Source organism: Brachyhypopomus gauderio, chromosome 10, assembly GCF_052324685.1.
Source record: "Brachyhypopomus gauderio isolate BG-103 chromosome 10, BGAUD_0.2, whole genome shotgun sequence".
Lineage (NCBI taxonomy): Eukaryota > Metazoa > Chordata > Actinopteri > Gymnotiformes > Hypopomidae > Brachyhypopomus > Brachyhypopomus gauderio.
This window is the reverse complement of record NC_135220.1, coordinates 12,138,139-12,150,638: the sequence shown is the minus strand read 5'-3', so window position 1 is coordinate 12,150,638 and position 12,500 is coordinate 12,138,139. Positions and strand designations below refer to the sequence as shown.

Sequence of the window (12,500 nt, the reverse complement as noted above, 5' to 3'; positions counted from 1 at the left end):
AGGTCTCACTACTGTCCTATAGATCTTTCCTTTCATTCTAGCAGACAACCTTCTATCACAGATAACCCCAGACACTTTATGCCATCCTGCCTGCACTCTCTTCTTTACCTCTCTTTCACTTCCTCCATTACTCTGTACCCTCGACCCTAAGTAGGTAAACCCATCAACTTTCACCAAATCAACTCCTTGTAACTGGACCTGTCCACTGTCTGCCCTCTCATTCACACACATGTACTCTGTTTTACTCCTGCTCACTTTCATTCCCCTGCTCTCCAAAGCATATCTCTATCTTTCCAAGCTCACCTCCACCTGCTCCCTACTCTCACTACAGATCACAATGTCATCAGCAAACATCATAGTCCAAGGGGACTCCTGCCTAACCTCGTCCGTCAGTCTGTCCATGACAGTTGCGAACAGGAAGGGACTCAGGGCTGATCCCTGATGTAGTCCTACCCCAACTTTAAACCCATCTGTCATTCCTACCGCACATCTCACTGCTGTCACACTGTTTGCATACATATCCTGCACCACCCTCACATACTTTTCTGCTACTCCTGACTTCCTCATACAATACCACATCTCCTGTCTCAGTACTCTATCATAAGCTTTCTCTAAGTCAATAAACACACAATGTAACTCCTTCTGTCCTTCCCTATACTTCTCCATTAACACTCTCAAAGCAAACATAGCATCTGTGGTGCACTTAGCTGGCATGAAACCAGTGGCGGACTTAGAAATTTGGGGGCTCAAGGCGAATTTTGCTAGGGGGCCCATCAACATTAATATGCGAGAAATAAATCAGCTAATCAGGGGGCCCATACAGTGGGCTGCAGTGGGAGGGGCCCAAGGCAGTTGCCTAGTCACGCCTCTATGCAAAGACCGCCTCTGCATGAAACCATACTGCTGCTCACAGATCTCTACCTCTCCTCTGAGCCTAGCAGATTTTCAGGCTGTGACTGATCAACTATATTCCCCTGTTACTACAGCTCTGAACGTCGCCCTTATTCTTGAAAATCGGCACCATTTTGTTTCGTCTCCACTCCTCAGGCATCTTCTGACCTTCCAAGATTCTGTTAAATAACCCAGTCAAAAACTCCACTGCTGTCTCTCCCAAACATTTCCATGCCTCCAGTGGAATATCATCCAGTCCAACTGCCTTACCACACTTCATTCTCCGAATTGCAGCCCTTACTTCCTCCTTGCTCACCTGGGGCACTTCCTGATTCACAACCTCTACCTCTTCTAACCTTCTTTCCCTTTCATTCTCTTGATTCATCAGTTCCTCAAAATACTCCTTCCACCTTCCCAAGACACTCTCCTCACCAGACAACACATTTCCATCTTTATCCTTTATCATCCTAACCTGCCGCACATCCTGCCCATCACGGTTTCTCTGTCTGGCCAATCTGTACAGATCCTTTCTCCTTCCTTAGTGTCCAACTTCTCATACAGCTTGCTATATGCCTTCTCTTTAGCTTCTGCCACTGCTCTCTTTCCCTTACGACACATCTCCTTATACCTCTGTCTACTTTCTTCATCTCGCTGAAAATCCCAATTCTTTTTAGCCAACCGCTTTCCTCTCAAACCTTCCTGAACTTCCTCATTCCATCACCACGACTCCTTGTCTATCTTCCTCGGTCCTGAGGTCACATCAAGTACCTTCCTAGCCACATCCCTCACTGCATTTGAAGTCTCATCCCAGGTATCCAGAACACCACCACCATTACCCAGTACCTGCCTTACCTCATTCCTGAATTTTACAACAGTCCTCATCCTTTAACTTCCACCACCTGATCTTAGGTTCCGTTCTCACTCTCTTCCTCTTCTTCACCTCCAAAACCATCCTACATATCACCATCCTATGCTGTTTAGCTACACTCTCCCCTGGTAACATCTTGCAATCACTAACCTCTTTCAGGTTTCGTCTCCTACAGAGGATATAGTCGACCTGTGTGCATCTTCCCCCACTCTTATACGTTACCCTGTGCTCTTCCTTTCTCTTAAAGTAAGTGTTAACTACAGCCATCTTTATACTTTTAGCAAAATCTACCACCATCTGTCCTTCTGTATTCCTTTCATTAACACCATATCTACCCAACACCTCCTCATCACCACTGTTCCCTCCACCATGTCCATTTAAATCTGCTCCAATAACCACTCTCTCTTCTTTAGGAACCTGCAAAACAACTTCATCTAACTCTCTCCAGAATTCTTCTTCCTCCTCCACATCACAACCTACTTGAGGAGCATAAGCACTGATGACATTCATCATCACCCCATCAATCTCTAACTTTACACAGATCACCCTGTCACTTACTCTCTTTACCTCCACTACACTCTTACTAAACTCATCCTTCAGGATTACCCCTACTCCATTTCTCTTCCTGTCTACACCATGATAGAAGAGTTTGAAGCCACTACCAATGCTCCTGGCCTTGCTCCCCTTCTACTTGGTCTCCTGTACACACAGTATATCTATCTTCCTCCTCTCCATCGCATCAGCTAGCTCTCTCCCTTTACCTGTCATAGAGCCCACATTCAACGTACCAACTCTAACCTCCACGTTCCTGCTCTGCCTCCTCTCCTTCAGCTTCAGAACCCCCCCCCTCCTCCTTGTCCCAACAGTAGACCAATTTCCGCTAATGCCCTTGGACAACAGCTGGACTGATCCTGTATGAAATTTCTGTTTTTGATCCACAGCATTTGATTTGGCACAGTTTTTACACCGGATGCCCTTCCTGACGCAACCCTCCCTATTTATCCGGGCTTGGGACCGGCACAAAAATACACTGGTGTGTGCACCCTAGTGGCTAGGTTGGAGATTAGATATCTTATGTACAGCAAATATCCCACATCATAAGGAGAGAGGTAGCTGTGTTTGGCAGCGGCCTGTTTCAGGCATGGAGCAGCACGTCTCACCTGTTTCCCGTTGTGCGTGACGGAGGACAGAATTGTGCGGAGCGTCTTCACACCCATGGCGATGTCCAGCAGGTGACAGGCATAGAAGAAACGGTTGTAGTGTCCAAGCAGAGACATCACAGTGTACCACACCAGGTAGAGGAAAGTCTAGAGGACAAAACACAGCCTGCATGGGGACATGCGTCCTGTATGGACCTCCTGAACCACAAATGCCACTAGATTAATGAGTCATGGGCTTCAACAGTGTGACATACTGCGTAACACATGGACAGTAACAGTGTGACATTCCATCCCTCTTACATTGTCTGTGAATACAACTCCAAATTTCCAGATCTGATATTTAATATCTATTGCAGTGATCCTGAAACAGTGAGGAAAAAAAACATTTAGAAAATAAACATTTGATGTTTATCGTCCAGTAGTGGCAGATACAACATTATTTACAAGGTTACCAGAGAAACACTGAAACACTGTAACAACCAGGTTTTCTAGTCCTGCTTGACTATATGTGAAAACCACACATAGCTTTATTTTCCAGTAGGGGGCGCCGTACCATGCCAGCAGGGAGTTGTCCGGTTCCTCTGTTTTCTTGTAGTTCTGCTGTTTACTAAAGTCCAGTGAGGCCACATCCATCCCCAGCAGTTCAGCAATCCTCTCTCGACCATAAATGTCACCGTATTTATCCAGGACCTGACAAACAGCAGAAGCTCTGGAAATTACATCTGATCCAGCATCAATCTCGATCCATTCATGTGTTAGAAACAATTTCGGCCCTACAATCTATGTTGTGTATGTGATCAGCCCTCTATAATGCACAATCTTTCTGTTTAATATATAATTTAATGCTTTATAATCTGTGATCTGTATGATTCAATTTTCTAATCTGTAATCCTATAATCTGGGTCAAACAGACCCTGCCTTTGTAACGTGTTGTTCTCACTCACCTTTCGTTTGACAAATTTATCCCAGTAGTTGTTTGGGTAAGATCTAAAACATAAAAATGATAGAAATATATTTGCAAAGTATAGTTATCATATAACTATTATTATAATGTGTGTATGTGTATGTGTGTGTGTGTGTGTGTGTGTGTGTGTGTGTGTGTGTGTGTGTGTGTGCGTGCGTGCGTGTATGTATGTATGTGTGTGTGTGTGTGTGTGTGCGTGTGTGTGTGTGTGTATGTACAGTGGGGAAAAATAAGTATTTAGTCAGTCACCAATTGTGCAAGTTCTCCCACTTAAAAAGATGAGAGAGGCCTGTAATTGACATCATAGGTAGATCTCAACTATGAGAGACAAAATGTGAAAAAAAAATTGAGAAAATCATTTTGTCTGACTTTTAAAGAATTTATTTGCAAATAATGGTGGAAAATAAGTATTTGGTCACCTACAAACAAGCAAGATTTCTGGCTGTCACAGACCTGTAACTTCTTTTTTAAGAGGCTCCTCTTTCCCCCACTCATTACCTGTATTAATGGCACCTGTTTGAAGTCGTTAACAGTATAAAAGACACCTGCCCACAACCTCAAACAGTCACACTCCAAACTCCACTATGGTGAAGACGAAAGAGCTGTCGGAGGACACCAGAAACCGAATTGTAGACCTGCACCAGGCTGGGAAGACTGAATCTGCAATATGCAAGCAGCTTGGTGTGAAGAAATCTACTGTGGAAGCAATAATCAGAAAATGGAAGACCTACAAGACCACTACTAATCTCCCTCTATCTGGGGCTCCACGCAAGATCTCAGCCCGTGGGGTCAAAATGATCACAAGAACGCTAAGGAAAAATCCCAGAACCACAAGGGGGGATCTAGTGAATGACCTGCAGAAAGCTGGGACCAACGTTACAAAGGCTACCATCAGCAACACACTACGACGCCAGGGGCTCAGATCTTGCAGTGCCAGACGTGTCCCCCTGCTTAAGCCAGTCCATATCCAGGCACGTCTGAAGTTTGCTAGAGAGCATTTGGATGTTCCAGAAGAGTATTGGGAGAATGTCATATGGTCAGATGAAACCAAAGTAGAACTATTTGCTAAAAACACAACTCGTCGTGTTTGGAGGACAGTGAATGCCGAGTTGCATCCAAAGAACACCATACCAACTGTGAAGCATGGGGGTGGCAACATCATGCTTTGGGGCTGTTTCTCTGCAAAGGGACCAGGACGACTGGTCCGTGTACATGAAAGAATGAATGGGGCCATGTATTGTGAGATTTTGGGTGCAAACCTCCTTCTATCAGCAAGGGCAATGAAGATGAAACGTGGCTGGGTCTTTCAGCATGACAATGATCCCAAGCACACTGCCAGGGCAACAAAGGAGTGGCTTCGTAAGAAACATTTCAAAGTCCTGGAGTGGCCTAGCCAGTCTCCCGATCTCAACCCCATCGAAAACCTTTGTAGGGAGTTAAAAGTCCGTGTTGCCCGCCGACAGCCCCAAAACATCACTGCTCTAGAGGAGATCTGCATGGAGGAATGGGCCAACATACCAGCAACAGTGTGTGCCAACCTTGTGAAGACTTACAGAAAACGTTTGACCTCTGTCATTGCCAACAGAGGATATACAACAAAGTATTGAGATGAACTTCTGTTATTGACCAAATACTTATTTTCCACCATTATTTGCAAATAAATTCTTTAAAAGTCAGACAAAATGATTTTCTCAATTTTTTTTTCACATTTTGTCTATCATAGTTGAGGTCTACCTATGATGTCAATTACCGGCCTCTCTCATCTTTTTAAGTGGGAGAACTTGTACAATTGGTGACTGACTAAATACTTATGTTTCCCCACTGTATGTGTGTGTGTGTGTATGTGTGTGTGTGTGTGTGTGTGTGTAAGGGCTCTGTGTAAACGTGTGTAAGCTCACGGTGTGTTTAGCACCAGTCTGTCCCATTGCCCTTTGATGTCATCATCTTCAGGCTGTTCTGTGATGTAAAGTCCAGCAAACTCCTGCTTCCTTGCCAGCTCTTTCTCCCTCTTAAAGATCACCAAGGGGATCTGCCCCACACACACACACACACACACACACACACACACACGCGCACTATGAAATACAAATGTATGTCTACAAACACACATATCAGACACACAGATCTATGTGCTCTCTAAGATATATGGAATGGTTTGTTAAAACCACAAATATTTTGGTGTAGTAGTGTAGTGTTGTCTAAGGGATATGGTATGTTTTGTTGTAGATGATTGTAGTGTTATTTATATAAGATAGGGCAGTGTGCTTTAGAGAGGTGTAGTGCGCTTTACAGTGTGCTTTATAGTTTGCTTTGGAGAGGAGTAGTGTGCTTTATAAGAGTGTAGTGTGCTTTGGAGAGGTTTAGTGTGCTTTATAAGAGTGCAGTGAGCTTTAGAGAGGTGTAGTGTGCTTTATAAGAGTGTAGTGTGCTTTAGAGGGGTTTACTGTACTTTATAAGAATGTAGTGTGCTTTAGAGAGGTGTAGTGTGCTTTATAAGAGTGTAGTGTGCTTCACAGGAGTGTACTGTACTTTATAAGAATGTAGTGTGCTTTATAAGAGTGCAGTGTGCTTTAGAGGGGTGTAGTGTACTTTATAAGAATGTAGTGTGCTTTAGAGGGGTGTTGTGCACTTTATAAGAGTGTAGTGTGCTTTAGATGGGTGAAGTGTACTTTATAAGAGTGTAGTGTGCTTTATAAGAGTGTAGTGTGCTTTTGAGGGGTGTAGTGTTCTTTATAAGAGTGAAGTGTGCTTAGAGGGGTGTAGAGAACTTTGTAAGAGTGTAGTGTGCTTTAGAGGGGTGTAATGTGCTTTATAAGAGTGTAGTGTGCTTTATAGAGGTGTAGTGCATAAAAGTGTAGTGTACTTTAGAGGGGTGTAGTGTACTTTATAAGAGTGTATTGTGCTTTAGAGGGGTGTAGTGTACTTTATAAGAGTGTAGTGTGCTTTAGAGGGGTGTAGTATACTTTATAAGAGTGTAGTGTGCTTTAGAGGGGTGTAGTGTGATTTAAGCCCAACCTTCAGACAGTAGTAGCCAATAATACAGATGAAGGAGATGATGGTGTGGAGCACAGAGACGAAGACCAGAGTGGGCTGCATGTAGCCTGTGCTCTCCTCCAGAAAATAATAAACAGGGTTTTCCTCATCTTCATCATCACCACCACCACTGACATCTGCTGCTCCAGACCCATCTATGTCTTCTCCAGAGCTGTCAAAAGAACCCTCAAACATCCCAGAGCCCTCAAACTCGTCTTCATCTGGAGGACTGTCCGACACCTGAGGACAACCATGACCTCTAATTCACATTTTAAACATTTTTCATGATGTATTTAACACCCTATAGACTAATGTTTGTATTCACACTACCGTGTGGACTAAACCACATCTGAGATGAAGAATTTGTAATCAACCAGATAGTTAAAAGTTCTACAAAAATTGACAGACCCTGTAGAAAAGCAGAATGAAGTTGAGGGCAAAAGCCAGAAACAAGGCCAGAAACCGAAGGTTGTAGAAGTTGCGGGACAGATAGTTCTATGGATGACAAAGAAAAAAAAACAATAACCAATAACCCAAATGCAAACTAAAGCCCAAGAACAGAAATTAGCATCTCAAGTTTCTGTTGCTCCAACCATGAACTTATTTCTTTGAACATCCAGCTCGTTCCAGAGATCAAACCCTGCTTTCATGGGTGGTTTCTTCTCCTTCTTGGCCTTGCTGGCTTTCTGCACCTGTTCCTTCTCCTGAAGGTCCTCGACCTTCACCTCACTCTCCTTCTCCACCTTCTCAACATTTTCAGTGCTGAGAGAAAAAGAGTAGAATGACCACCACATCAGCAGAATGGTTCGCTTCAGCCTTTCCCGCACGACACTTTAAAAGCACGTTTTGCTGATCATGCAGAGGAAGCTTCACCAGACAGAACCCATCGTGCTCGTACAGGACTAGTCTTCCGCAGGCCTACATCTCATCTGGCTACTCACATTACTGGTGCAACTGACACACTGCGTGGGAATAAATTCTGCAGTACAGACGAGGGTTGAAAAGTAGGACACACACACAGTGCAGACGTGAAGACAGCAGGGTCCACTCACTCAGCTTTCTCTGGTTCAGGAGGAGCCTCGACTGCGGGAGCCTGCACGGTGCCGGCCTCCTCTGGCTGCTGGGTACACACATCAGTAAACACACTGCTGGATATACACATTGTTAGACAACAAAACAGTAATAAACTCCTCCGTCTCCTGATCACTACGCAACACTACTCCATACTGCTGTGACGAAGGACGTTCAGCACATATAACCCTCCCTGATGTCATACCATTTTCCTCTTGGTCAGAGGAGATCCTTCTGGAGTCGGGGGCTCCACTGGAGCGGTGTCTCCCATATCTCCCAAACCACCAGGGGTATCAATCCCAGGGATTTTGCCCACATCTTGCTCTGTGCAGTCCTCATCCTCTTCCTCCCCTCCTGCTGCCTCCGTGGGGTCTGTCACCCCTCCAGCCTCCAGTTCCTCCCCACCACCTGATTCTCCAGGAAGGTCTCCATGCACCTCGTCCTGGGTGGGATCAGGCATGCTGGCCAGGATCTCAGTCACAGTGATGTTCTTGGCGCCCTCCACTAAACCTCCTCCAAACAGAGTGTGCCACATGAGCAGGAAGAAACCCTTACACACACTGTAAATAAAATGGAGAATGCCCATCAAAATCGTCCAGAGAAAGACGGCAACACCCACAACGATCTCTTTCATGGTCATTTTCCGGATTCTGCGGTACTGCCTCCGCAGGTTACGGAAGGTGAACATTTTCAGGAAGTTGACAATACTGTTGAGGAAGTCTGCAAAGGCCGAGCTGGATTCTGGTTGGCTATTTTCTATACCTCCCTCTTCATCAGTCCTTTGTCCTCCGCCCTCTCCTCCTTCATCTACTTCCTCGTCATCCTCCTCTTTCTCTTCCTCTTCCTGCTCTGAGATCTGGGAAGCAATCTTCATCTCAAAGATGGTGTCCTCGCAAAAGTTCACGAAAAGCTCCATTTTCTCTGACTCGCCGCCCTCGTTGACGACGTCGAAGATGAACTGCCGCTTGGACTCACGAACCTGCGGCATCTCCCACTGTTTGCGGTTTACCTCGCTGATCTCAAAGTAGATCCGTTCAATCTTCCTGCTCATGCCCATGATCTCGATCCGGCCCAGGAACGGGCGGAAGTAGTTCAGAACACTCTCTGCCTGTTCCAGGAAGTTTTGCAGCCGCATATCATGAGGTACGTGCTCAGAGAGGTTCGTCAGTAGCACAGCGATGTTAAAGCCAATGTCCTTTGCTGGCTCCTGGAAACGATTTGCAAACTCCTCATAGTTGATCATCTCGTTCTCATCCGCCTCAGAGCAGGACAGTAAGAACTGGATTTCTGAGGGGGTGTATTGCTTCTGGGTATCCATAGCCTTTTGGAAGTCCTTCTTGGAGATCAGACCTCTGGGATCAGTCACGTAGTCACGGAAAGCACCAGAGGCAACAATATCTTTTAGCTTGAGGAACATGTCAAAGAATTTCAGGATCATCTCAACATTACTTGAAGACTCCACCAGCATGTCTACCATCTGACGAGCTATCGTGCCATTCACAACATTACCTGGGGAATATAAACAGCAAAAACGTTTGAAAATACAAATAACTGCCTTCATCAGATACCTGGATTAAGACTTACACTGTGTTTAGACTTCAGTACAAGTTTGTCTTTTCAACATTTATTTGTTCAAAACTAAACCTGCACATTAATGGTGGCTATTATAATCCAAACCAGTCAAACACACTGCTCTAGTAAATTGCAGATATAAATACACTTCACCCTGATCAGGCCTCTAAGAAGAAGCACAGTTGTTGTGGAGTTCGAGCGTGTTAATACTGACCCTCTAGCAAGGAGAGGAGCATGACCACCATGTCCTTCTGAAGATCCAAGAGTTCCTTCAGCAGGCCAATCTGACTGGAGTCCTGACAAAACACAGATGGACAATTACTATTACTCGCAGCATCCATAGGGAAACAGTTGTATTAATCAACAGAATTACTTCAGAACAAGTAAAATATTAGATTTCAAAGGCTTTATGCAAGGAATCTTAGAAAGGTTTTAGTTAATAAGGATGTAGTTTAATAAAGGCAATTAAAATCATTGCTTTTCATTCTTCCATCTAAGAAACAGCTAATTACAATTTACTATAATGAGCACTTTCAGTGAATGTGTGTCACGTAGGGCTACGCCCCCCCCCCCCCCCCCCCTCCTGTCACTCCAGTTCCCTGTTCTTCGTGCCTGTGCTGTTTCCCTGCTTGTCGACCCCGCCTTGGTATCTGTTCCTATGGTTTGCCTCCGTCTGCCACGCCCGTGTCGTCAGTGTTTCCTGTGTCTTGTTAGTTCTGTGTATTTATAGTCCCTGCGTTTCCCTTGTCGATTGTTTTGTGATTTGTGATCATTGTGAGCTTGGTTCAGTCTTTGAGTGTTCTTCCCGTTGCCCTGTGAGTATTCCTTTGTGTTAGTCATGCTAATCTATCTTTTATGTTTGGACTGTCCTCCCGATACGACCCTTGCCTGCCATTACAACCACGATTCTGAGATTCCCTTCATTAAATCTCGCTCTCCTCAGCATTTGTGTCTGCCACCTCGCTCTGCAGCATATGCTGTGTTACATTCATCACTAGATTTATGTTTTTAACAAAACATTAGCAATCTTCTAATACGGAAGCACCCATGTACCAATCACTATTTTTGTTTAAATAAACACCACAGTGTTACTAACACTGCCTGCATTTGCAGGTGAGCTACATGACACAACAATTAAATCCATCTGCCTAATATTGTGTTGGTCTTCATCCTGCCAGCAAAACAGCTCTGGACTGCAAACACACGAATCTCACTATACTTCTCAAGATCATATATCACGATACCTCTCAAGGTCAGATATCACAATACGTCTGAAGGTCAGATATCTCGATACTTCTGAAGGTCTCCTCTGGTATCTGTTAGCAGCAGAGCCCTTAAGTCCTGTCAATTTCAAGGTGGGGCTTCGATCAGACTGAGATCTGGGGAACTCAGAGACCATGTCAGCACCTTGACTTTGATTTTTGTTGTGCAGTAGAGTACATTATCCTGCTGAAAGAGGCTCCAGAGATTCCATTGCCATGAAGGGGCGTACTGAGTCTGCAACCAACATCTCACGAACATCTCATGAAGCCTGCTTTGGTCAGACTCACTCAGATCCTTATGCTCACCCATTTATGCAGCCTCAAACACATCAATGTCAAGAACTGACCATTTACTTCCTGCCTAATATATCCGTCACCACTGTGATGAAATAATCAGTGCTATTCACTTCACCTGTCAGTGGTGTTAATGTTGTGGCTGGTCTGCGCGTATTTTTAGATAGCCCTGATGTACAGGTACAAGTGACCTGATGTGATGTTGCTTACCTGGGCCAGTTTCATCATCATATGAGCAAAGACATGTAGGAAACCCACAATAGCGTCCCAGAGTCTGCTGTGGGCTAACGACTGCTGGTTACCTGTGCAGGGTCCCTGCAGAAAAGACATTTCACACACAATTAAACAATCAGAGTCACATACACAATTAAATAAATATAGACAATTAAACAATTAGAGCAGAGCTATCAGTGAATTACTCATAAGGTGTGGATTGGGTGGATTTTGATTGATTGTTTCTTAGTAATGATTGTTGCTTAATATTAGCTGCCTCAAATTCTATGGAGAAGTCTTTTACAGAGTGAGAAGTAGAAACCATTGTGGACGATATTAATTAATAATATTAATGGTTAATCTAGAAAATAAAGTAAATTATTTAAATCAGGGTTAATGATTCCTGTGAATGGGTTTTATGAAGTCGACTGATGTTTTACTGATGTCTTATGGTTGTATGAATCACTGATCACAGCCTTACCTGGATGTATTCTGTCAGGGAGTTGAACACCTGCTTGGCCACAGCCATGGCCTTGGAGAAGTTCCTCTTACCAGGTTCATCTATGATCTCCTTGCCAGAGTAATACCAGTAGAAATCACTGATGGATTCCTGAGCAGAAATAATCAGCGTTTCATTTTCTAACCTGCCCCAGTTAGTTCCAATGGCAGCTACACACTGGACATATTTCATCTGTCACCCTGTTTGCCATAACAGTTTGCACAGACTGACTGCTTCTTCCTGACAGACTCATGATATGTGGCTGTAATATTTGTGAAGGTCTAGACGTGTAGACCTGTAACCGCAGCAGGTAGTCTACAGTGCAGATGATGATGTTGATGGTGGTGGTGCTTCCTGTCTGGGTTCTCAGGTAGTTCTGGAAGTCTGTAGAAACAAAACCCAGAGTCAGACAGCAGAGGATTCTGAGATGTGCCCATTAGTCTCATTAAATCACCTGGATTTACTTGGTTTTGCTGCATGCATCTGGGTCACAGTAGGTGCCAATTAAATCAGTTATGTCTTAGGCCTAGACCACACTGCAATAGGTAAAGTGGAATGTGGAATGTGTGTGTGTGTGTGTGTGTGTGTGTGTGTGTGTGTGTGTGTGTGTGTGGGGGGGGGGGGGGGGGGGTTAGTGAGGTTGCCATGTGTTTGGGGGGGGGGGGGGGGGGGG

The 12,500-nt window shown here is 44.6% G+C and overlaps 1 protein-coding gene across 8 annotated transcripts in view; it reads right to left on the bottom strand.

Annotated features, from left to right (window-relative positions):
• The window catches only part of ryr1a (ryanodine receptor 1a (skeletal)), a 79,239-nt gene that overhangs the window by 5,065 nt on the left and 61,674 nt on the right, over positions 1–12,500 (bottom strand). For 7 of the 8 annotated variants that reach the window (XM_077019495.1, XM_077019499.1, XM_077019498.1 and 4 more), the window contains 14 exons: positions 12,123–12,211; positions 11,810–11,938; positions 11,326–11,430; positions 9,774–9,855; positions 8,193–9,496; positions 7,969–8,036; positions 7,510–7,678; positions 7,325–7,411; positions 6,899–7,156; positions 5,782–5,912; positions 3,864–3,906; positions 3,473–3,609; positions 3,220–3,280; positions 2,920–3,066 (listed from right to left, as the gene is read on the bottom strand). In XM_077019495.1, coding sequence (XP_076875610.1) covers positions 2,920–3,066; positions 3,220–3,280; positions 3,473–3,609; positions 3,864–3,906; positions 5,782–5,912; positions 6,899–7,156; positions 7,325–7,411; positions 7,510–7,678; positions 7,969–8,036; positions 8,193–9,496; positions 9,774–9,855; positions 11,326–11,430; positions 11,810–11,938; positions 12,123–12,211 — 2,810 coding nt within the window. The remainder of the gene's footprint in view (positions 1–2,919; positions 3,067–3,219; positions 3,281–3,472; positions 3,610–3,863; positions 3,907–5,781; positions 5,913–6,898; positions 7,157–7,324; positions 7,412–7,509; positions 7,679–7,968; positions 8,037–8,192; positions 9,497–9,773; positions 9,856–11,325; positions 11,431–11,809; positions 11,939–12,122; positions 12,212–12,500) is intronic. The other variant, XM_077019496.1, reaches the window with a different exon arrangement.